This window comes from Felis catus, chromosome A2, assembly GCF_018350175.1.
Source record: "Felis catus isolate Fca126 chromosome A2, F.catus_Fca126_mat1.0, whole genome shotgun sequence".
Lineage (NCBI taxonomy): Eukaryota > Metazoa > Chordata > Mammalia > Carnivora > Felidae > Felis > Felis catus.
The window spans coordinates 90,916,349-90,943,513 of record NC_058369.1 but is presented as its reverse complement, the minus strand read 5'-3'; the positions used below and the strand labels follow the sequence as shown (position 1 = coordinate 90,943,513).

The 27,165-nt window shown below is 40.5% G+C and overlaps 1 protein-coding gene across 4 annotated transcripts in view; it reads right to left on the bottom strand.

Moving 5' to 3' along the window:
* The window catches only part of GRM3 (glutamate metabotropic receptor 3), a 220,510-nt gene that overhangs the window by 16,041 nt on the left and 177,304 nt on the right, over nt 1–27,165 (bottom strand). For all 4 annotated transcript variants that reach the window (XM_045052323.1, XM_045052324.1, XM_019825400.2 and 1 more), the window contains one exon: nt 8,658–9,724. In XM_045052323.1, the coding sequence (XP_044908258.1) occupies nt 8,658–9,724 (1,067 nt within the window). The remainder of the gene's footprint in view (nt 1–8,657; nt 9,725–27,165) is intronic.

Genomic DNA, 27,165 nt, shown 5'->3' with positions numbered 1-27,165 from the left:
ACTGGATGTCCCACACTATAAAGACCATCATGGGTAGTCTTGTGCTCCTTTGGAGCAGCTTGAGTCCTTCCTAGAAAGAGGCTGGTGGCCGGGTGTAGTTGGGTGCCCTGGGACTGAGCAAGGGGCCACAAGGGACAGGTCAGAATAGGACTTGCCAGCCAACTCACTCAAGAACCTGCAGGAGAAAAAAACCAGCCAGATATTTCTGAACATTGCATGAAAACACACTTTAATCATCTTCCAGGTATCCCAAGGATGTGTCTTTAACAAACACTGCAGAGATCATAAAACTATCCATTTACGTAAGAACTGTCCTGCTTCTTCCTTATTACTCTCTGACCAGGGCCAGTGGTGAGATGGGGAGTGTGAATAAGAAGAACAGAAAAGCCAAGCACTGCAGGCTCTCTGCCCCAGGCAGGCCAGACTTCGGGAGAACATGAGATGTAATGTTAAGTCAAGGTATGGTTTTGATAATTATACAGGACTAGGCATTTTGATTTCCTAATAGAGACTACTTTCTGTTGAAGACGATCGTAGGACCATGTGTTACCTAAGAGCACACACATTCATGGGCCAACCAAACTCATGAGCGTTTTCATTCATTGCTCTTTCCCCAGCACCAGAATGGAGCCTCATATGATCAACGCTCAGTATTTGAATGTGTTCACTGGGATTTCCACGCAGGGGTGGGCGATTATTACTCTCACTAATTGCTAAAGGGGCAAAGGGTGCCAGAACTAAAGATGCATTTTGGTCATAGTTTATGTAGCATATTATTTATTTGTTTTGATTGGAAACCTTTTAGATTTTTATAAAGCTGAAGTACTGGCCTCATAAATTCAATTGTTCAGTTCCTTTAAGAAGTCATACTACTTACTGACGGGGCGCCTGGGTGGCTCAGTCGGTTAAGCATCCAACTTCGACTCAGGTCATGATCTCACGGTTTGTGAGTTCGAGCCCTGCCATCAGGCTCTGTGCTGACGGACAGCTCAGAGCCTGGAGCCTGCTCCGGATTCTCTGTCTCCCTCTCTCTCTGCCTCTCCCCTGCTCATTTCCTCTCTCTCTCAAAAATAAATAAACATTAAAAAAATGTAAGAAGTCACACTACTGAAAGTCTGTATTTACCTATAATTCTTTGTTCTGCCTTTTTGTACCCTATTAGTCCATGCTGCTCTGCTTTCAGCTTCCTCAAACTTCCAGCAACATTGGACATGCTTCCTTCGTTTTAGCTTCCTGACATCCTTCCCTCACTGAAAGTTCCTTGTCTTAGTTTTGTTTTTGCTGTTGGCTTTTTTGCTTCTACCTGAATTTTAAGTGCTGGAGTGTCTCAGACCTCAGTTTGGCTTCTCTTCACTTCATCTCATTGGGTTCCATGGCTTAAGTACCGCCTATGTTGATGTTGCTCAAGTATTTATTACTAGTTCCAGCCTATCTTATGGGCTTCCAGACATATATTCAACTGCTGTCTTGGCATACTGTACTGGATATGTCATAGGCATATCGGGATTAAATATGTAAAACTTGATGCCCTCCCCCAGGTACTTGAGTACGTGACATAAAATCCCACCCAGCTGTGCAAGCCACAAAAAAGGGAGTCATCCTTGATTTTTGCCTTTTCTCTTACACCCACACATCCAGTCCAATAGCAACTTCTGTTCGTTCTTTTGGAATATAATTTTCTATGGTCTCTTCTAGCATGTCTTTCAAGCACAGGCACTGACTGCCTCTGTTCTGGACTTTCTTTCCACGGTAAAGAGGTTCTGGACCTTCTTTGTATGGTAAAGAGACTTAGAAGATGGAGATAGCGCCTACTTTTGGAGCAAAGAGCCAGAATATCATCCATTATAAAAGGTTCAGGTTCCGTAACCTCACATTGCCTCCCCCGTAACGCTGCCACTGACCGTGCTTGTGGTGACACGGGCCACTTTGCCTAGCCCATGGGAAGTGGAGTTCAGGGAACCAGAGCCAATGCTGACCCTCTCTGGCTACCACTATTGCTTTGAGTCATAAAGTTTTTTGATCAACATCAACAAAACTCTGGCTAGCTAATATGTTACCTTATAAGTAGAGTCAAATCTGAGATGCTACAATCTTCAATAGTTTTGGCAACAGGATCGCAATGGTTTTCTCACAGAGGAAGTGTGAGGGCTTTGTGGCTGAATAACAAAATGTGAGAGAAGTCCATGGGAATCAGTAGAAAGCATGCTGACCAAATTCTATGGCCAACCGGGCAATAAACAGTGCTCCACCTTATTCCCCAGTAATGAACGATGGGGATTTGGGGTGGGGGTTAGAGGCTGAGTAACTGGAAGTAGGTTCAGATAGAGCTGCTGGACCAGTGCCGTAGTTGTTGCTAACTCCTCTAGGGAGTGGGGTGGATTTCCTGTCTAATCTGGTTCAAGTCCTGGGTGGACAGAAACTTCAACTCGTTTTCACATGAAAGTTGCAGAGACACGCAACTATTGAACACAAAAGGAGGGACCTTCAGAGAAGGCAGACATCAGGTGAGTCACCTGCACTGTGGCTGATTCTCCCAGGAGATGAGGGGGCAGGGTGCATAAATGCTTGCCACAGAATAACGGCACAGTGGGGCCCTCTCAGGGCTCATCCCTTGCTGTAGTCTCTCATGAGAGACTTAGATCCATTCCAAGAGGACAGAGTTCCCTCAGTTTTTTTTTTTTTTTTTTTTTTTTTTTTGCAGCACAAGCTGGTGGCAAAAAAGGAGCTTTGGTTCTCTCTGCCTCTCTGCAGGATTTCCCTGAGACAGAAAAATGCTCTGGAAAACCATAGATGAGGCACTGAGTAGTATTTGGACTCTCATTGACTTGGATTGGGTGTAAAATGCTGACAAAGGGGCTGTACTAAAGAATGAGAAACTGACACAAAGAAACCTAGATAAGTTCTTGCAATTGGCTATAGCATGGGAAAACTCCCCTAGCCATTACGTGAAAACCAGGCAAGACTCTAACAGATGTTATCATCACAAGAGAGCAAATGCCGTGGATTAAGATGGACTCCTTTAAAAACCAGTCACTGCTGTGTGTATCAAGGCTGAGTTAGCTAAACTGCACAAACCACGTGCCTCAGGCAGAAAGCTATCTGGCTCTGGCTTCCAGTCAAGGGGTCCCCGAAGTTGAAACGAAGTGACGGTAATGCTGATCTTGCCATCCACTTTAGGGTTTGGGGGCTCAGAAACATTGGACCTTTGTTAGATTGAGCTGAAAGTAGCTGCTTGCATGCTTAAAGCTAAAAGCAAATGTGCCTTACTTACTAGCATGGACTTACTCTCTTCCTCCCTGCTGATTCCTCCCTTATTCTCCAACCCTGATTTTAGCTCCTTTAAAGAGAACAGTACTTATGATAGGACCAAAATCTCCCCATCCCCAAGGGTGGCTGAAGTCACACAGACACCAGACCCAGCATGCAGGGAAACTTGAGAGAGGAAAAAACTCAATTTTTTATGCTCTGTTGGTTATAGACAACCATCTCACCATCCTATCCAGACCTGCTAGGGGGACGGCAGGGCTTGGACTATGAGGAGGCAAGGAAGGCACTCTTGAGATGCAATTTTAAGGGAGCATCAAAAACTCAGTGATTAAGGCAAATCATATTTTATTGCAATATGTTTTGAAAATAAAAATGAATGCTGAAAACCTATGATGAACACACTGTCAACATTTTAAATAGGGATAGGATTGCTAACAGCACTGTACCATGACATATTCGGTCTTAAGGCAAATACTGATCCAAAGACTGCTTATGCACGGGTCAGCTAGCCCACTTTGCATTGTCTAGTGAAAATTGGGCCTTCGGGCACCTACATAAATGCTGACACTCTGGCTACAGTGATGGCTGTACTAAAGTCCTTTGTATCCGAATCACGAGTCTTGGGTCGTCTGCCAGCATCCCTGAACACGTGGCAGTTTAACTTGTTAGATGGCAAGATGGGTAAAAACCTTTGACAGTTCTCGAAGTTTCCATCTCCATTGCTAATATTCTACCATCTTACTGGAACATCTATGACAGCCACCTAACTGGCCTCCCCTCTTCTGCCTTTGTCTTCAAGTCAGTGTCTTCAGCAGCTTAATTTTCCCCACTACAATGTGAAATCATAAAATAGGAGATCATTAAATTCCTCCGCTTAAAATATTTCAATGGCTTCTTTTTCCACATAGACTGAAATCTAAAAGTTTGCTATGGCCTATAAAGTCCTACATGATCTAGCTTCCCTGCCCACCTTGCATATAAAATCTCTCTTCCATCTACTTATTAAACTATAGCTGTATATACCTTTCTTTTCTGAGACTTTGTTTTTTTTTTTGGCCTAGGTGTGTTCATACTTGCTGTTTTTTTGACTAGCACGTAAAATCCCCATGGCTAGCTCCTTCCCATCCTTTAGTGGAGTATTATGAAATAGACACCAGCAGGAGTGGCAAACAGTTTTGAAAGAATTTGAGATTTGATATTTTTTTAATCTTCAAAAGAGTCAACATGGGTAAATCAGAATTTCTTTTTAAGTGTTAAAACCTTGTCAGAATTCTAGAGTGACCTTCAAAGTCTCTGCCTACAGTGGGTAAAGTGCTTCCTCTGCACCACGCCCCTTAAAATCCATTTTCTTGATACTCAGAGCACTGTCCTTTGCTTAGCAACATCTCTACTACCTGGGAGCTTGCCAGAAACCCAGAATCTTGGGCCCCCTCTTTTCTTACTGGGTCAGAATCTTTTATCTTAGCAAGGTGCCCAGATGAGCTATATTCACACTAAAGTTCGAGAAGCACTGCATTGGCATCACCCCTTGTCCTCCCATCACAGCACTTAAACCACAGCATGAGTTACCCTGTATTTTCATCCGTTCATTATTTACTCTCCATCTGTATCCTTCCCTCACTTGCACTAGACCGTAAGTTATAAAAGAGAGAGATGTGTCTGTGTTGACAGCTGTATCTCCAAGGTCCATAATAAGTGCTCAAATATTTTTGGAAGACATAAATGAACAAAACATTCAGGAATTACTATTAATTCCTTTATGGATAACTTTATATCCAAACATGACCTAATCTTTATTTATACCATGTAAGCTAAGATTGGCCCCCTGATGGCTTAATGTTTGAGTCTTATACCATCTTGTGATACAGAAAGAGATGGCCTGGAAATTTATCAAAGATCCTTTGAATTTTTGGATTCTTACCCAAGTTCTTGCCTGCTAGGTCTTGGATGCTTGTAATAGCTTCAATTAGTTTTGCTTGTTCTATGCTCCACTCTTTCAAACCCATCCTCCATATTAAAAACAGAGAAGTCTGTAGTGTAATATGAAAGGCATTGATTTGCATCTGGAGAACTTGTCCTACTGTTTCTTAACTGTGTCACCTGGGAAGTCAATTATCCTCCAAGTTTGTTTACTCATCCTTCCAATGGATAATAACATTTGCCTTTCAGGGTGCTAATGAGGATAAGTGAACTCACGTATGCAAAACATCTAGCGTAAGTTTCAGAGTTGATCAATAAACATTAGTTCCTTTTTTTCCCCTCTTATGTTTCATCATGTCACTTTTTGCCTGAGCAAACAACCAACCAAAAGAAAGTAAAAATGTAAAAATATCAATTCCTCAAAGCCCTTATTCATTATTTAAATGCATTATTTAAATTCATTACTTAAATGAATTCCTCTGCCTGTTAAAAGTTGACCACATGGCCAATTGCCATTAGTTTCTCTCTAGACCCCTCCCCCAAACCCATTTTCTACTTGAGTAAAACCAATATTACCCTTTTCTGCTTGGTTCATTTCCTGTCTTGCCTCAAGAATATTCCCCACATGCCGCCCTATATTCTCTAACCACTGTAACTGCAGTTTCCCACCAAGGTACAGTGTGAAATCACACCTCTTGAAATTCTTGGAAAGACCATTCTTACTGATCCAACTCTTCTTTCAAACCTATAGGCATTTAAGAGCTTGTACCACCAATTTAATTATAAACTATTCTGTATTGATTTTGAATTCTTTCATGCTTGTTGATTTTTTTTTCCCATCTGGGATATAAGCTTTTTGAAGACTAGAAAAGTGCTTTATTTATTTATAATTCACAAGAGGTGGCAAAGTACTGAGTCATAAACCTTGTTGACTGTTTGGTGGCCAAATTCCTAGTCGCTGCCTGTAAATGGATGGGTACTTCCCTAATGCTGCTCATTCTATCTGAACCACCTGGTTTCCCTGTGGGAAATTTTACACCTCAGTCTTTTGGAATTCCTAAAACAACAGTCTCAAATTCATATGCTTACAGGGTCATGCATATGCACAAGTGAAGGGAGCCAAGTGGAAGCATTCAGGGATTGTAGCTGTGTGCTCTGTCTAGAGGCATAAACACTAAGGTCCGGCTCAATGTTGCATGCGGGAATTTGGGTCCACGTGTTTTACTTTGTTAAGAGAAACCAAGAATCTGGATATTTCTGTAAAATTCCTCAATTTTCTAATTTTGACAAATATTTCAAAAAATTTCAGAAACAGTGAAGGCCACACTAAAGACATCTGTGAGACACTAAGAGCATATGATTGATTTAAGCAGTCGTTTTCAGTCTTGGCTGCAAATTAGTCACTTGGGGGACTTTGATATATCCAGATGTCCAGGCCACGGCCCAGGCCAATTAAATCAGAATCCTTGTGGCTGTGCCCCATGTATCAATATGTTTTTTTCAAAGCTACCCAGTTGATTCAATGCACAGCCAAATTTGAAAACCAGTGGGTTGGAGGCTCCATTCTACCTTTTCATTTCTTTTGTAAATTTTGCCTTGGTGTTATTTGTAAGGGGTATGTGAAGCCTCAGGTTTGGATGCCTTAATTAGCATGGACCTGAAAAAACACTCCACAACCTCTGCCCCATTTGCCTCATGCCATGTGGTGAAGCTTATGGTATCTTCAGTTAATTTCACTTAGTCAATTGATCTCCTATATACTGCTATCATGTTAAGGAAAGAAGTCATTTCTTTTCTGTCTTTTAGAAATAAATGCTAACTCATTCAATAAAATTAAACTTTTATAATGCTATTTGTTTATTCTCTGTAGCATTTTCTGTTCTGTTTTCTTATTAGCTTTTTTGAGAATGAATGGGTTCAGATCGTATACCCAGGGTAAAATAATACTGTAACTGGTTCACAGTCCCAGTACCCTAAATCATGTCTGCTGAGGATGCTTCCTAAGAACTTAAAAAAATCCATACAGATCTATAGAAGTGGATGTGCACATAAAGACAAAAGATAGAAGTGGCAGCATTAAAATACATTAACTATAGTTATCCATTTTAATCCCCTCACTAACGGTTCACATTCCCCCATGGCTCATATAATATGACCCTTGATTTTGCTGTTCAGTTCTGATAATTTCTCTACTGACACGTTTTCAAAAAATTTTATAGGTAGGCTTAGAATGCCTGACCATTACACCAACATTGAATTTAAGTTCTTTATTTTCCTTGTTCTTCCTTTAGTTTAGTCCATGGTTTCAGTCACATCGTTGTAAATCATTTAAAAGATGAGCTATGTTAAGCTTTGCTAGTCTCTTGATGCCACATTTTAAATAGCTGTGTCTTCTTTTTGAGCTGCAGTGTTCAAGAATTTTGGTAATATAGGAATTGCTGATAAATAGAAGATTTAGGGATTGTTACAGTCTACAGAAGCACTTTGTGAAATTATGGTGTAACAAGGAAATGCCCCTGGAAAACTTTAATCTATGTCAACTTAAGACATATGGAGAATAAAACCAATTGCCTCAAGTGAAAAAAAAATCTTATACTCCTTGGAAGATACTAAAATCAGAAATATAAATGCAAAAGTAACTGATTGATGGTTTCAATAATTTGAGAAATTATGGTAGAATGATGAACTCTGTCTTTCAGAAGAGATGGTAATTATATTGATGCCCAAAAATTTGAACTATGCATTGCTGAAGACTTTATGAATACTGACTTAATTAGGTTACTTGGATATATTGAGCAATATTTTTAACTAGTTCAAGGATTATATATATATATATATACATATATATATACACATATATATATGTATATATATATAATCTCATATGTACAAGAACTAAAGTTGTAGAACATGTGTAACACATTTACGTTACATTTTAATCTGTTTTAGAGACATAATGATGCTTATTTGAAGCTTGAGTGAAAGTGTTTAGATTTGATAATGGCTTAATGTTACAAGTCTATTTTAATTTACAGATTAATCTGCGGTAGCCAGGTTCTCTTGTGTCTTATTTGAATTATTCTCACTAGGTTCTTAGTGGTTTAATTCTTGCCCTCTTGTGAATCACTTTCTAAACTTAAAAGTTTTAGAGGTGTGTGTGTGTGTGTGTGTGTGTGTGTGTGTGTGTGTTGCATCTTCCTCCTACTAGATTATAAATTGCTTGAATGACCACATCATTTACATTTATCTTCCTTTCTGTGCCTAGTACAATGCTTTGCACATAGTACTCACTAATTAAATGCTTTTAAAACAAATTGAATGAGTTTCCATATATAATATGGTGGTTTATCATGGCATTTACAATTACCTACCTAATTACTGAGATGAAATAAGTCTATTTTAAACCCTACATAACAAAATATTGGCAGGATAAGGGAACAATGAAAAGAAGAAACCATTCAAAGACTTACTCTGTAATCACTTGATGTCACATAAAATATAGGGAGGAAGGCAAGCCAGATGATGCACGTGGTATACATGGTAAAACCAATGAACTTGGCTTCGTTGAAATTTTCTGGGCACTTCCGAGTTTTGAAGGCATACACAGTGCATAAGATCACCAGGACCACATCGTAGGTGAGTGAGATCAACATGCTGGAATCTCTGACATTGCATTTTAAGATGACTGTCTCCCGCTTCTCTGGAAGGGTGTAGCGCCTGGTGCCCGGAGCTTCCAGGATCAGCCACACAGACACCACCACAATTTGCACCAGTATCAGACCCAGGCAGATGAAAACCTGAGAACTCGGGCTGATGAATTTTGGCCTCTGAGCTCCATTCTTTACCCCATCAAAGATGCGGGCGATGCAGTTTGTCTTGGTCAGCAGGGCTGAGTAACAGACAGCAAAGGAGGTCCCCAGCCCTAGTCGACGCAAAGCACAGATGACTGGTGATGGCTTGGCAATGAAGAAGAATGTCATGCAATAGGACAGACCAACCCCAAACAACAAGATGTAGCAGAGCTCCCGGCCTGATGCTTTGACCAAGGGTGTGTTGTTGTGCTTGATGAAAACAGTCACAACTATGCATGTACACATAAAGCCCAGGCAGGCGATGGTCACTGGACCAATGGCCCAGGCATCTTCCCACCTGATGTAGTCCTCGGGGAGATTAAAGCAGGCAGACAGGTCTGCAGTGGGCCACTGCCCGAGGCCGCAGTCCATACAGGTAAACTCGTCAGCCAGGTATTCGTAGGGCTCACAGGGGATACAGATCCAGCAGCAGACATCCCCTGGTTGCATGTTCTTCATTTCATTGGGGGCACAGGGGTCACTGCACTGGGAAGTGGGGACCGAGTTCCGGGACCAGTGGATAGAGTCAACATCAAGTGATAAGGTCTCTGCCCAGTGACCAACCTTCAAGTAGGAATACTTGCCACCCACGTACTGGAAATTGAACACGTTGTATCGTCCCATTCCATCTCCGAAAGTGTCAAACTTGACAATGCTATCGGCACCTTTATTTGGGTTGAATGGAGCTGTGACATATAAAGTGAAAGAAAAAAAAGAACACCGTTGAGGCATCTCAGGTGTGATCAATTACTTCCTGTTACACACTTAGCAAAACTGAAATAACAGGGAATAGGGATTCCGAGGCTGAAATAACTTACTACCATTGAATTTACACATTAAAAGCTACTAGAGTACTCATGCATTCATAAATTCACCCACTGAACATTTCTGCATACCTCCTGTGTGCCAAGTGCCAAGCGATTAATCATGAGCGTAATACAGAGCCTGCTTATTATGTAATGGGAGCTGGCAAACATGTAGTCATATTGTCTGTGCTGTGTAAATATTCATTTCTTCAAAGAGTTCACACTAGGAATTGGGCAAAGCTTTGTGTCTCATCCTTATTGCTTATTGATGGTGTATAGACCCCAAAATATGAAATGTTTTCATGAAAATATAAAATTAATTATATAATTAATTTTTCTCCAAAAGGAAGGTAAAGTTTTTCACCAGAAGTGTGTGGTTTGCTTCTTTTTTAAACCGCTTTTGTAAACTGAAGTGTAATTGACATGCAATGTTATATTAGTTTCAGGTGAACAATATAACGATTCGACAACCTGTACATTACTTAGCGCTCACTACTAGAAGTGTAGTCACCAGCTGTCATCATATAATGTTATTACAATATTATTGACTCTATTGCCTATGCTCTACCTTGTGTCTCCATGAATTATTCACTTTGTAACTGGAAGTTTGTACCTCTTAATCCCATTTTGTACCTGTAATCCTCATCCCACATGCATCTCCCCTTTGCAACCACTGGTTCTCTGTATTTAAGAGTCTGGTTTTTGTTTGTTTTGTTTTTAAGATTCCACATACAAGTGAAATCATATGGTATTTGTATTTCTCTGACTTACTTCACCTCACAGAATACCTTCGCGGTCCATCCATGTTGTCACAAATGGCAAAATCTCATTTTGTAAATAGCTGAGTAATATTCCATTGTATATATAAATGCCCCATCTTCCTTATCCATTCATATATCAAGGGACACTTGGGTTGCTTCCATATCTTGGCTACTGTAAATAATGCTGCAGTAAACATAGGGGTTCATATATCTTTTCGAATTAGTGTTTTTGTTTTTCTTTGGGCAAATACCCAAATAGTGGAATTACTAGATCATATGGTGTTTCTAGTTGTAATTTTTTGAGGAACCTCTATAATGTTTTCCATGGTGGCTGTGTACGGTATGCTTTAAAAAAGTTCATATGATTCAGAAGGAAAAAAAAATGGAAACCCACCCATAATCCTTTAACCCTAATGTTTTCATGTTTTGAGGTATATTCATGCTATATATAGTATACTTTCATTCACGTAAACATATGGCCTGGATGCCTTAAAGACACCAGCAGTATCCAGAAGCTAGGTGACAATGCTTTCAAGTTTGTTCCAAACTGTACGGTGTTAGTAACCCTCGGCCAAATGACCTGCCCTCAAACCTCTTTCTTACAGCTTTCTGCAAGTATTCAAGAACAGCAGATCTCTGAGTATCTATGTTTCCTCTCTTCTGGCTACTTGTTCATCATGTTTCTCTTGCCAAGGTCTCCTGCCACTCCGATCGGCCATTTTTATGCCACTCGCTTTGGTCTCCTGCGTGCCTACTATTTCACACTGCCGCCCTTTATTTCATTGGATATAGAAGAATATTGCTGATATCCACTGATGGACAAACTCCACTAGTTAGGATGGGCTTGTCTGTGTTGGTAAACAGACCCAAGATTGTTCAATGGCTCAAACACAATGGAAGTTCACTTCTCTCTCATGAGATCATCTAAGGTGTTGGTTGGTGGGTGTCTCTCCTCCACATGGTGAGTTGGAAACCCAGGTTAACTTGCACCTTGAGGCTGTGCCAATTTGCTGGGTCTCCTCCTCATCAGTATCCATCCGGTGGAAGGAGAGAATGTGAAGTAGGTATACCTGCTTCTTTTTCTTTTTAATATTTATCTTTGAGAGAGGGGGCGGGGAGAGAGAGAGGGAGCATACAAGCAGGGGAGGGGCAGAGAGGGGAGGAGAGAGAGAGAATCCCAAGCAGGCTCTGCAGTCAGTGCAGAGTCCAGCTGGGGGCTTGAACTCACCAACCATGAGATCATGACCTGAGCCGAAATCAAGAGTCTGACACTTACCTGACTGAGTCACCCAGGCGCCCCTACTTGCTTCTTAAAGGTGTAAACCTGGGAGTGGCGCAAATTTCCATTTACGCTTCATTCATTAGAAATTAATTCTAGGGCCACACCCCGTGTCAAGAGGGGCCGAGAAATACAGTTTAGCTAATGAGCGCACTACAGCCCTGCTGCGGAAGGAGAAAATGGAATTTAGCGGGCCCTGCAGACTTGCTCTGCAGGTGTCGTTCGGTCTTTGTAGCCTTCTCCCTGAACTACACTCCACCTTCTCTGGGGCTCATGTTGTTCCAGCCAATGGGAACACCTTACCCTTATTGGGTGAGATGTCTGATGAAGAAGAGTGCCTCATTGAGTCACTTGGGTCCTTGGTGAAAGAAAACGCTACAATTTACCAAGAAATCTTCTCCTGCTTAGGGCTCACAGGGGCCCCTGGGGGCCTGGGTTGGGGGGTTTCCAGTAATGTTCCAGATCACATATAAAATCTGTTAGCGAGCGTAGTCCAATATGCCAAATGTATTCCTCATTTATGATTTTTTTTCTCTTAATGATTTTGTCCTCTCACCTGCAGTTCAACTTTACTAACCTTTCCCTAGTTTTCTGCCACATTCCACAAACCCATCACACATGGCTGTGTGTGTCTGTACTCTCGTGGAGCGGCTTCAAGCTTACAGTGAGGCAGAATGATGTGACAGATGAGGGCACATCTGGGATTTTGAAGGTTTATGTGTGATTCTCATCTCTGTCTTTTAATAGTTGTATGTCTTTAGCCAAATTAACCTTTCTGACTCCACTCCTTAATCTGAAAATAGTAAATTAAAATTATAAACAAAGTAATATAAAAATATAGAATAAATTATTTTCCTCTGATTTTTAGCACTCGCCAGATACGAAATTGTATGATAATCAACTCCATTATTTGTTTTTTCCTTGATCTCTTTCCACAATGGTACACTGTTTTCGCATTGATACAGCTGTAGACTGTGCTTTAATATCTGTTGGGACAAGTGAAAATAGGAATTGAAAGGCTTATTTTTTTTATATTTTTATATTTTTAGGAGTAGGAGTCAATATTAGAATTCTTATGTTACATAAAACGAACCATGTTTAGTCTCTGCTTATAAAAATTCCCTAAATTTTTAGGGAATCCATTCACATGTTACAAATAAGTAAAATGTTGACTATTTCAACACATTTTACATCAAATATAACAACCTCAGATGTGTTACTAACTTTCTTACTTTTGCCTATGCAGTCAATCTCCACCAATGTTCAGTTGTTGTTAGATTGCAAATCTGGAAAAGTTTGTAAAATGAATATGTTTAATATTCTTATTTAAAATTCTTCATTATTTTCACAAATATTTTTAAATTTCTTAAAAGTGACATATTTGATAGATGATAAAACTGATGATTTGGTGTGTTCTGAGTTGGAAAGGGTTATTAATAAGACTGTTGGCCTGTGAGCTAACAGGATAAAAACCAAAGATGTAAAGCATTCCTCTTACAAATCTTTTCTGGAAAGGAGCCAATAGCATCAACTGAATATTGGGGCAGATTGTTGCCTAGCTGAGGTTAACAGAACTAATAACACATCTGAGGTTCTTGCCTTTGATGTAAAACGTGTTAAAATAGTCAAGATTTTACTTATTGGTGACATATGAAAGGAGTCTCTAAAATTTTTGAAGATTTGTAAGCATAGAACAAACAAACTGAGTTTAGTGTTAACGTAAGAATTCTGATATTGCTCCCTACTCCTGAGGCTGGAGTAATAACATTTCCATTCCCATGTTTTTTCTTAATTGTTTGAAAATGTTGACCATTAATACATTTTTAAAAGATCATAAATAAGTACTTTAGCTTACTTTTACGGACTGTTGCTGTTATTTACCACGAGGCTATTTGAAAGCAGAGGGGCAGAATCTATTTAGGCTTTCAGCAGCTCTTTCCTCCCTACCTTTCTATTCTGAAAGATTTCAAACCTACAGAAATGTTGCCAATACACTAAAAACCACACTACTGGGGCCACCGAGAGTTAACCAGTTGTTAATATTTTGTCATATTTGTTTTATCTGTGTTTCTTTTTTGCTAAAATATTTTGCTATTAAAATTATTTAAAAATGAAATATCTATACTGAAGTATTTGTAGAGCATGAGTTGGCAAACTATAACCCATGGGCTAAATTCTGCCTGTTACCTATTTTATAAATGAAGTTTTATGAGAACACAACCATGCTCATTTGTTAACATATTACCTATGGCTGCTTTCCCACTACAACAGTAGAGACGAATAGATGAACTAGAGATTGTATGACCCCCAAATATTTACTATGTGATGCATTTCATAAAAGCCACATAAACTTTCATTCCCTAAAGAGCTGGCATCAAAATACATAGAGCAAAAGGAAACCACACACAGCAATGTGGAGCATAAAGTTTGGTAGTAAAGTTAAATATTTGCATATCTATTACCCAGAAATCACACTCTGGCACATGTAACCTAGAGAAATTCTTGCACATATGATCCACAACCACGCAGATGAATGTTACTGGTACTGTTTACAAGGGAAACACAAGAAACAGCTCCAATTTCCAAGAGCACCAAAAGGAAATTTTGTGTATTATTCACAATATTCTGGTGTGCCATAAAAGTAACAACAGCTCTGAGAAAGAAGTTGGATGTGTTTTAGAAACAATATCGTGGGACAAGACTATACGATTCTACTTTTATGAACTTCTGAGGTGAACAAAACTGAACATGCCATTTGGGGATACATATAGGAGTGATACACTCTTAAGAAAAAGCAAATGAATGATAAAGACACAATCAGGATAATGCGCATTGGCTGAGGGGGAGATACGTAGAAGGATGGGACAGGGAAGAGCCGTGATGTGGTTAGCAATTTGTTATCTTCTGCTTCTTGTTCAGACGAAGTGTTTTTCATGAATGATTATTTTATTGTTGTGCTTCATAAATTGAATTGGGTTCAGCATATTCTTTGTGTGGGTTTGCATTTCATAATGAAAATATTTAAAAATTAAAATGTGAGAATATGCTATTCCAGACACAAGTAAAATGTATTCATTAATCTTGTCATTCTAGGGGACTAATATCTCAAGTGCTTATTTCTCCTGATGATCACGTTTGGGGACTGGGCACGTAGTTATAATCAGTTGCTCCTGTTGATGTAATGAGTTACTAAGAGATTTGCTAAAATGTATTAGAAAATATAAATAACTTAAATATTCAAATTATAATCAGAAAAAGGCTACTTCACTTAAATGACACCACACAATGAAAAAGTAAGGATACACTTAACAAAACACGTGAAAGCACAACTTACTTTAGATGCATTTTGGATCTAACCTCAAGAACTGTTAGATCAGAAATTTATGTTGCTTTACATGACTAAATTTGTGATAATTTGTTACAAAGGTAGTAGAAAACTAATACACACATTAGAACTATTTCGCATTTGTGTACGTATTCTGTTAATGAGTCTCCAGAGAAGCCTCATGGCACTGCTGGTGGGTAGATAGATGGGTGTACCTCCAATAGAGGGCACCTGGACACAGATTTTCGAAATCACAAATGCAACTTTTGACCCAGCATCTCCAAGTTGTGGGATGCATCCTACATATACATTTGCATATGTGTCAAATGATGTTTTCACAATGTTATTTCAGAATTGTTTATAATAGAAAAACATTGGAAATGATCAATAATGAAAAAATGGAACAGTATACAGCTATGAAAAGAAATGAGGAATCGTTCTATGTGCCACATGGTATGGAGATATAAAAAATTTTTAAATCACACCATTAGATGTAAAAAAAACCAACAAGGTATAATGTGGTACATATACTGTGATACTTAATATGCTATCTTTTAAAAAAAATTTGTTTTATTTTTGGGAGAGAGAGAGATAAAGTGTGAATGGGGGAGGGGCAGAGAGAGAGAGGGAGACCCAAAATCCGAAGCAGGATCCAGGCTCTGAGCTGTCGGCACAGAGCCTGAGGCGGGGCTCGAACCCACGAACCGTGAGATCATGACCCGAGCTGAAGTCAGATGCTTAACCGACTGAGCCATCCAGGTGCCCCTTAATATGCTATCTTTTATGTAGATGGAAAAATAGAAGACTCTTCATTTTCTTTTATGTACATAAAGGAACTCTGGAGAGGTAAGCGAGGACATGGTTATCAATGGACAAGAAATCAGAAAAGAGCAGATGTTTGACAAAGATGGGAGAGAAAATTTTACTGAATTCTTTGATGTACTTTTTGCATTTTCAGGCATGGGAATGTGTTACCTATTAAAAATATAATATGAAAAGGAAAGTATAAATTGACATTTGAGTAAACTTCTAACCTGAGAGACTAAAACAACCAGAAAAAGAAACTTGGAGTATATAAAGGCAGCACAAGGAGCAAGAGGCAAATGCTTTAAAGCAATAACGTGCTGAGAGAGACAAGAAAAGATGCTGCATCTATCAGTCAGGCACAGCATGGTCTTAAAAAGGAAAATTCAGAGAATAAGAATGAGCTTTTGGAGTGAAACAGCAGAAGTGGAAATTCATAAAAATTGAAAGGTATATTTGAGAAAACTCTCCAAGTTTGATAAAAATACTGAGAATGAGAGTAGAGAATATAACAGGAAAGCTAGAGAATACTCTGTGGAATTTCAACATTTAATCAACAGGAGTTCCAGAAAGACAGAGGGAGGACATTATCAAAAGAGTCAGAGTGATTGTGGAGAATGCATGTGGCTGGAAAAGCAAGAGACAGTTGTTCTTTCTTATAAGCCTATTGAATTTGTGTAAAAATTATGTACGTGTATTATTTTGATAAAAACAGAGAAACTATAAAAACTATTAAAAAAAGTATAAAGAATAACTGAGCAAGGTCAGGTACAATAGCTTGCAAAGGAAATTATGGAAATGATATTCTGTCCGTATTATAACAAGTGCTTGATAAGAGGGTGGTGAACAACGAGTACTTTGGGTGAAATTTTGTTTTTTAATACCAGTTTACCTTTCACTAAATTTGTTAAGTATGTAGCAAAGTACGGTCTAGGGTCTAAATCATTTGAATACATACAATATGTGAATGTATTTCAAATAAATACATCATAAATTCTAAACAAAGATCCACTGCCCCAGAAGTGGCCTGTTACTTTGGAATAGAGGGTTGCTGTGTCTGTATTCCAGGTCAAAGACTAAAAGGAGAATCTAGAAGAAAAAGGTGACCCACGTCTGTCAAATATACCACAAGGGAGAATAGTCCTCTTTCTGAGGTTTTTCCAAACATGACTGGCCTGGGTAGTGAGGGGGCAGGTAGGTAAACTGGGCTCTTTCTCAGATGTCGCTGGAGCGACTTCAATGACAGAGCAGCTGGTAGCTCTAGGGCACTGATCTCATTGCCTTCTCGATGCATTTAAAGTTGCATCTCAGTCCAATGGCTCATCTGGGAAATAAAGCCAGTGAATCAGAATTGTGGAGATCAGCCGTATAGTTCTTTGGCGTGAGGAAACTCTCCAGAGTTTTCTGTTTCTAAAGTAGAATCCCACCCAGGGAACGGACGTTGTTAGAACTGGAAAAGTCAATCCATTTGTTGTTGCCAAAGCACGAAAGAACCCAAACTAAAGGAGGGAAAAAGAACTGGAAAGATGGCAGAATTCTTTTTCAGAAAGATTTATAACCTCTAAAATCTAATTTCAAGTCCCTCACTATCTAGATGCTTAAATCCAGGTCCTGACTTTTCAGAAGGAGCCTAATGTGACCTCAAGTTGGGAGAATGACTTCTCCTTTCGGCTCATTATCCAATTGGTTTTGACCCCAGTTTTTAATGGATTTTTTTTTTGAGAAGTTTAGTACCAAGGTGACCAGCCCTCCTAGGGCCCATTTGGTAGAGATGAGGAAAGCCCATGCCTTAAAAATATCATAGGTCAATGGCAGGAGACAATTAAATCAGTTCTTTATTTTTTCCTCTCAGACAGAAGTCCAATTAAGGTAAGACAATAATGTGGTTCTTAACAGGCTTTCAGTAATGGGAATATTACTGCCACGGCCTGGGTTCACATTCATAAATACTAATGAAGATTGCAAAAGCTACTAAGAGCAACATGGCTCCAATTTTACAACATTTTACAGCCAAGAAATCACTGAGGTTTCGGTGAGCTAATTTGATGAATTGTAATAAAGACATACATGAGAAAACAGAAAATGGCATCGCCCTTGAAAGACCTTTTTGGAGGTCGAGAGGTAAAGAAATCAAAATCCCTTGCCTAGAGCAAGCAATCATTTACAAACACACACCGGGAAGATAGGAAAGAATACGAATGAATCCTTGGCTATCAGTAATTAATTTACCTACTGACTGGGAATAAAATTGGTGATGCATTTCTCATGGATATTTATCAGCAGAACCTAGCTGCTGGGGCAAAGCACCAGTCTAAGGTGCTCAGTCTCAGATGAAAAATGCTCAGTAAGTACCTATGGTATACAGTGAAAGTGAGTGTTCAAGAAAAGCCACTGAAAGAACACGTTTCTGTTTTTTGTTTTTTTGTTGTTTTTTTTTTTTTAGGTTGTTAAGACTTTTGAAAAGGACTCTCTTCAGTCCTCTTGAAAAGTTAGCATGGCTTATGCTTCTAATGCTTCATTACACATTATGCTGGTTTCCCTGTCTCTATTCAACATGTTACTGCTGACGTTTTCAGCACTTAAGACAGCTCAGCCAGGATCAAGCTATTCTCAGAGTAAGAATGAGGAATGGCGTGGGGATTGGGGGGGAGGCACAGTGAGTGAAAATTAGTGCGATTCTAGTCCCTTTCCTTCCCAATTCAGAGATCGGGCTCAGGGCAGCCTCTGCTTGTTTTGTTGATTTTAGCCCGAAGTCTCATGGTGGCCCCCAACCTTCATTAGTGATCTCTCTAACATGAGCTAGTGCCATTACTATGTCGTTTTCTACCCTCCTTTCCCCCACTCCAACCCTCCCTGTTACATGATCTACTGCTTTTCTCACAGACCCTAAGATGAACATTTAAATTTTCTAAAAAAAAAAAAAAAGTTTTCTTTTTTAAAGTAGGCTTCATGTCTAATGAGGAGCCCAATGTTGGGCTTGAATTCAACATCCTGAGATCAAGTTCTGAGCTGAGATGAAGAGGTGGACGCTTAACCGACTGAGCCATCCAGGCACCCCTAGATTTTCTAGAACTTTTAATTGAACTCTCTGTATAGAAGAAGTGCAAAAATAACTGAATCATCACAATGTGAAGATATACATGTAATACTGTGGCTGTTAAGAAATAGAACATTCCCGGTCCCCTCATTGCTATTCGTTCTTCCCAAAGGTAACCACCATCATACCTTTTAGAACAAGGAATTAGTTTTGCCTGATGTTAAAGGTCATGCTAATGTAATCATAAAGTGGATACAGTTTTGTAGTATTTTTTGCTTAAAATTAAGTTTGGCGAGATTCATTCAAGTAGTTATGAGAAGCTACAGTTGGTTCATTTTTATTAAAGCATAATATTCTATGGATGTGCTATGTTTATTTAGCCACACTTCTGTTGATGGGCATTTCTTTTTTTTTTTTTTCCTCTTCTTTTCATTATGTCTTTAGCTTATATAAATAATGCTATGTCTTTAACTGGGTTGTCCCAGAGCAGACCCAGAGACCCTCCAGCAGATGTGAGTTCAAATAGTTGATGTGGCGTTTGAGGGGGGAGTAGGGAAAGAATCTAACACAGAGTGCATCAGTGAGTGCCAGGGGATCTCATCCACACCGGAGTCCTTTGGGAAACAGCACAGAACTGGAGTAGACACGTAAGACCTCAGCTTATTCTCTAGCTGGGTGGGACGGCTCTTGTCTGTCATCGGTTGGCAACTGTTCCTGGGGTGGTAGCTTCACGGCACTTTTCATCTGCACAGGCAGGGCATGCTTCTGTGACTGGGAAGGCTCCCTGGCAGAGTCACAGATGCTTATACTAAGAAGCCAGTGGCATATATGAGAACAGCAAGTGCTAAGCGGTGTGGGCAAGACACTGAGAGCATCTCCTACATGCTGCTGTGGCTGTTTCTATACACAGCATTTCTCTTACAGGTGTGTGTGGGTACGAGTGTATAGACGTATTCACACTTATACAGTGGTGAAGTGTATGTGTACAAGTACATACATGTATGTCTATGTACATAGTAGTGAAGTGTGTGTGTATATATATACACATATATATTTGTACATAGTAATGAAGTGTTTATGAATGGGTATAAGTATACATGCATATGTATACAGCGATGAAGTATGTGTACATGGGCTTATATGTATGGATATGTATACAGCTGTGAAGTATGTATATGTGGGGAAGCAACGGTGCATATATGTATGTATATGTACAGTCGTGAAGTGTGTGTATATAAGTATATGTAGGCATGTATACATACACACAGTAAAGTATATGTGTACAAGTATACATATGTGTGTATATGTATACAGTGATGAACGTGCACAAGTGCATGTATGTATTGGTATGCGTAGGGCAGTGAGGGGTCTGTGTACAAGGGCTCGTGCGTGTGAGTCTGTACGTGGCAGTGAAGTGTGCGTACAAGTGCGTGTATGTACATCGAAGCAGGACTTTGTGAAACTGCTACGTGTGTGAGTGCCATTGGCTTCACTTCCTTGATGCTACTGCCTTTGAGTTTTAGCCGTTCTGGCAGGAGTCTGGTGCTATCTTGAACACTGCCATCAGGCTACCAGCTCTTCCTCTGTGATGACAGTCATGACATGTGATGTACAGTGTCCTGTACATGTAACCGGAAGGAAACCGAGTACAACATATTAGAGAAGTAGCCGTTGTGTGCCCATATCTTCACTAGATCCTAAGCCTCTCTAAGCCAAAGACAGCGTGTCTCAGCCACCGCCGTACCCTCATCACCTAAGGCAATGCGGGGCACGTGGCACGCACTCACTGTTTCCTAAACTGATGATTACACCTATTAGACTGAACAGAATCATCTTAAGAACTTAAAAACCACATCAAGGTCTGAGCTGTACCAGAGATCCGTTAATATCAATCTTAGAAAATAGGCTTTTGCGCTTGTACTTTGACGGTTCACTCTATCACTTTGCCACCGAGGTTAAAAACCACGGGTCTAGGCCAGAGATTCCCAACGAGGGTGATTTTGGTCCCAGAAAATATGCGGCAACGTCTGGAGCCATTTTTGGTTGTCATGACTCAGGGCGTGGGCTGCCCCTGGCGCGCAGCGGGTACTGACCTCCCCTCGGGTACTGCAAACCCGCCTCCCGTGCTCAGAACACACCCGCCCGACAAACGCTTATCCAGCCATAGATGTCAACACCACCAAGAGGGAGAAATCCTCATCGAGGGTAATACATGTTGGAACTTCTAGAGGCAATCTGATAATGTCCGACTCGTTGCTGAACCGAAACCCCCCGAGCCAGATGAATTCTTTATGGAGTTATGAGATGGAGTTTACTGTCACCTAGCTTTTTTTCTCCCAACAGACAGTTCCCGTTACATGCGTCCTTCAATTCTCTTTCAAAGTCCTCTCCTTTGGACATATAATGATAACTTTACTGAACCTGTCTCCACTATATCCCCGCCTCCGCCACAGACCCCATTTCATACACATCTCCTTGCTTTTCCTTTTATCCCTTTTTTGAAAAACTAGACAATTCAGCTGGATGCCTCCTGGCCGTCAATCACCTCCTAGGAAAGAAGCCATTGCTTGCACGTGGTGGGGGTAGGTGTCATATACGCTTTGAGAGCAGACTCAAAACAAGAATTGGTGTTAGTGGGGAGAACTAAGTAGAGTCTGTCGGAATTTTCTCCTACTTAATGTGACATCCCCAGCACAAACCACAGCACCCAACAATTCTGGGGCTTTGCAACATTCATCAAAGGTTTTCAATTTTCTGAAAAGAAACTGTGACTTCTGAGGACAAATTTTATCTGTCCTCAAGTTTTTAACGTGACTACATCGAGTAGTAGAGCACATATTTAAAAAAAAAAAAAGAGAAAAAAAAAGAAAAAAAGGCTTTTCTCCCAAAGTTGGATAGATATACATATCCATCCACGACTTTTAAAAAAAGAAGGCATATGTTCCCCCTTGTTTTGCCCTGAATCACTTCTGCCCTGCAATGTAAAGGATCTAAATGCTGCAGAACAGTGAAACATGATACGGACAGAAGGTAAAAATGGCTGAGAAAACCCCATCAGAGAACTTCTAGAAAGTCAGCAGAGCAAACTATTAAAAAGGCACACTTGAAAAATGATAACAGAGCTAATACTCTGAAGAACCTAATCACAGTGAGAAAGCTTAATAAAATGAACTTTCCATTTTTAAGCAAACAACATGATGCTTTATACAAAAAGCGGAACAGCAGAAATTTTATTCAGCCTTCAAGGATGAACTTTCCAAAGATGAGCCCAGCAGCTTAGCGCGAGGTGACTGAAATTTCTCTGGATGAGGCATATTAATTTCTATGCTCTTGCCTTATGCATGCATGGGCATGCATCTGGCTCTCTGTGGAGTCTCATGGGAAGAAAATACAAGGGAAAATAAATGACTGCTCCTCCCAGCATGCAGGTCTATTGTTAGCTTGTCAGGTTTTTCCTAAACCACCGTGTGTAGCATAGACACAGCCCGGTCTTCTGTTGTCACGAGAGGGACTGCATTTTTGAGCTACAAGATGTGAAGTGCACATCCCTACCTTGTTAACGAAATTCCAAACTCACGTCATCCCGAAAGGGTTTCTTCTGTTCCACGGGAAATAATTAAGCTGGCAAATTTGAAAGTAATGACAAAATTCTCCCCTTCAGTTTGTGCCATAATTTCTATTCTGAATTATTGTAAAAATAAAGGTCCCGAGGGTGTCCTAAATCTGGTTACCTTGTTCCTTCTTAGGAAATACTCCTAAAAACTGACCATCCTCAGAAATCATGTTAGCTCATATGGATCTTATTGCCATTTGTTCCAATTATGTGAAATTCGTAAGGTAGATAAAATGAACTGGGTGATGGATAAACATATCCCTTTAAACATAATGGTTGTATGTATTAGATATATATAATATGTACTTACATATTCTATAACACATATAACATGTTTATAATATATATCTTAATATATTAATTATATACTAGTTATGCTTAAGGAATATATTAGGATTGTATCACCAAATTAACTTGTAAAGTCATAGATTTTATATTTATGTTTACATTTATACTTCTCTTGCTTAAATTCCCACATTTCCCATATGGTATTTGTACTGAAAAAACAGGGATAGGGCATTGTTAACATCCAAGACTTTACCCACAGTCATCCTTCAAATCACTGGAGAAAATGCTATTTTCATATCAGCATCCAAGCAGGTATGCAACATGAGGTTGACAAGAGAACCTTGGGGCTGTTCCACTTCCTCTTCCTCTTTCTTTTTTTGCGCAGCAATCTTCTTGTTCCCAATACCCAAGTTTCCCATGTAGCCCGCAGCAAAACCAATTCCCAGCAAGGTCTTAGATTATGTGGATGTTAAGCCTTTCAGGGATAGTCATATTGAAAGAGACTGCTGAAGGACAATATGAAAGGCTATCGTGGATTAATTATTGATAATGGAATCTGATAGCTCAGTGGAGTAAGAAGTTTGGGCAGAAGGTCTGTCCAGTTTTCCTGAAATAATACCATTTGGAGAAAGGGTAATGCTTTTTGTTCTTGGGTCATGTTTGAGCCTTAGCCCTCTCCTCCTTAATTTCCATTCTTTCCCAAAATACTTTTCTCTTCCACGGAGAAAAATCTGCAGATCTGATGGGCGGCGGCTGACATTCACTGGGTTGTCTCTCCCTCACTGACAGTAATCACTGTAATTCAAAGAGACAGGCAGAGGCTCCTTTACTCCCAGTGACCGACTGACCGAGGGGCCAGCTTCACGGCCACCTGTGTGCTGCCAGTCTGCAGGCTGCACGGACTGGGTGGCACTTGCCTAGCAGTGCTGACCCTCCCTCGGGCTCTCTGTCCCACCTGTAGCAGCCGGGGAGGAAGACTGGCCATTTGCCACTCGTACGAATGGATATTTGGATTAGTAGGCTTGGAATCTGCTCTAGTGCTCCAGCCACTTAGGGCTTGTTGGAATCCAGAGCCTTCTCGGCTTCTGGACTTTGCCCAGGATTTTAGCTGTAATATCAGAAAAGGAGGACGGGGGAGGGGAGATCAGGTACTTGCTTAGTTATGAACAAAAGCTGGAATTAGTTTCCTCTTGGCTATCAATCTTCATGTGTCCAGAACCCAGGAGAATAAAAGGAGAAAGTTGGATTTGGCACCAAATCCCATCCTAAAGCCCCTCAAGCCCCCACAGAGCCAACTAACCACCTGATTTCCCTCTCAGTCCTAGCTTACAGCGTGTCTTAAAGAAAAGGGCAGAGAGCAGTAAAGAGAGGGAAATGAACCTCAAGTGCTCAAAAAATAATTTGGTGGCAGTATTCAAATGTCAAATGTTTGTTTTCATCCAGATTGGAGTTATAGGGCACATATGCCGGAGCTGGGGGAGAAAAGGCGGGAGCAGAGCAGATGAAAGACAGAGAGAAAAAAAGAGGAAGCCGAGGGGATGGGAGGGGTGAGGGTGAGTTCTGGCTGATCCATCTTTGCCCTGAGAGTGAGCGTTGCTCTTATCCCAATTCTGGTTGTCATTACAACATGCACGATATGAAGAGCACCTCGAGTGGGGTGCTAAGTGGGGTGCTAAATATAGCATTTATGGAGAGCTATATAATAGGGAGCCATTACGATGACTGTGGACTGTTGTGACAGCCTCCCAGCTGATTTTCTGTACCCGGTCTCTCCCCTTTGCTCTTCGGGTTCGCACTGCTCTTAAAAGGTCTTCAAGGCACCACAACCACCCGTGTCCTGTCACCCCACTGCATGAAGGCCTAAGTGGCTTTCCTGTTGCATCTAGCAATACTGACTGCATTGTTTTTGTTCTTTTCAGGGTCAAAAAATAAATGTTCTAAGAAAAAAAAATAGTTCTATGATCAAATAATATATTGGATGAATAAAGCTGAACGGGTCTCATTCCTGAACGTAGCGTGTAACTCTTAGAGCACAGAATTTGTGAATCTGCTTTGAGAGTCACCCAGAAGTTGATAGGATACATAGCCCTTCTCTAAGTTTCGGACTACCCAGTCTCATTTTAATGTCTTGACTTTGTGTAAAGAGACTACTGTCTCGCACGCAGGTGTATCTTGGAACCACACCCCCGCGGGATGGAGCGTCACCGTGAATTCCTCAGTCCTACATGATGGGTCCCACCTCACCATTCGTCCCTCTTGCTTTACCCCTTCAGAATCCTCAAGGAAACCCAACTGCTCCCTTCCTCTTTGCCCCTAGGCACCCTGCTCTTTTCCACCCATACAGCTTCATCCAGATCATTCCCTGTGCTTCATCCGCCCTCTCTTCCCTGGAATGCCTGTGAGACCGTCCACACTTGTTGAGGCCAGGACAAATACTGCGTCTCCTGCCCTTTGCTGCGTCCCGGCTAAAAATGTAACTCCTCCCTGCGATTGCATGTATAATGTTCCTTTTCTTTGGGGCTTACCACCTGTCTCTCACATCAAAAAAAAAAAAAAATGTTCTTTTCTGTATCTCTCTTCTTTTCCTATCTTATTATCACTAGGTTGCGAGTCTCTTAAAGGCAGAAACCAAACTTTACTGTCTTTCAGCCTGAGAAATATGTCTTGTTTGTCCTCCACTGTATTTCCAAAATATCTGAATTAGTGTCTTTTATTAAAACATTGAGAGAAAAAAATGTATTTTGATTTCTTGAAACACAGGAAGACCTGGTGACCCTGGGCCTTTACTGAACAACAGACCCGGCTGGCAGGAGTTTGGTTTGCCGGCTCCCTCCCGGCGCTGACTGGCCCACTGCCGATGTACTTGCATTTCTGCCCCCGCGACAATGTCTAATACAGAACAGGTTCTTGAAAAACAGTTGTTTGAAGCCAGGTGTAATTACCCCACAGATATCAAGGGGCAGGGGAAAAAATCCCACTAGTTAGAAAGAAAATTACAGATTTTTAAATTTTCTTTTCTTTTCAAAGCGAGGAGAGAGAGAGAATGAATTAAGGAAGGTGTGCTGGCGGAAAATGCAAATGAACAAGAGACGCTGGACCATAAACGAAGTCTCTGTCTGGGGCCCCAGAGCCCACATGTACACCTCCAGCAGAGTGGGATTCAGCCTGCAAAAGTGGTGTATTGCTCTCACTGTGAGCTTCTTAAGGGCTGGAGCAGGGTCATGCGTCGCTTTTCCTTGGAGTCTGACTGCTTGTGTTGGAGTCTGGCTCATTTACTGGTGACTTCTCTGATTCATTTCAGCAAGCCACAGGAATACTTGGGAACACTATGTGGAGAGGAGTTACCCCAGTGTCCTGCATACAGAGAGTGCGCCATGACTCTTGGCTTGATAAAGAGAGTACCCTCTGGTAGGTACTCAATAAATGCTTGTTAAATGCATGAATGAATGAATAAATGAATGAATGAATGAGGGATCTAGTGTCCACCATTGTATTGGCACTGTGTCGGCAGCCGGCTGGTTTCCAGCCACGGGTGAGTGGCTTAGGTCTGTTCAGAGATTTCTCATATGAACCACGGTGATTCTTTAGACTGTGGACTTCATTTACCTCAATTAGACTAAAACTGTCTAAATGTTTAGCACAGTCTATTTCTTTCTAGTGAAAAAACAAATCTTTGCTCTTTATGCAATTCATTACCATGGAGTATGTTATCTGTAATATTTTCCTCTTTTCCAGCTTTACAAATTGCTTATGAGTTAACTGACCCCACCCCACCCTGAAATCTTGCTCTCTCTGCTGGAATTCGGTGTCAGCATACACATATGCACAAAGCTGGAGGTAGTGAAGAAATGTTGGGTTCTGTAGGACATAATGTTGTCTATGGAAATGAGGAAAAAAGAACCCATGACTTTGTCGCTCTGCACATTTAGAGAGATTTTTGCTGGGAAGTGGAAGGGGATTTAGGGGATTCCAAGGGGGAAAGATCCTTGGAAGGCTGGAAGCATTTGCTTTGAAGAGTCTGTTCTGATCTGTAGAAACGTGGGCCTGCTTTCCTATCTCCATTCTTGTCTCTCAGAGAACCTATAGAATTTTTGATGACAGGAATTTTTTCTTACTAATTGTTATAACCTTAGTACCTAGCACTTAAAAAATGTGTACTGGCTCGCAGATGATAAGATACTCCACGTGGAAAACCCGAAAGACTCCACCAAAAA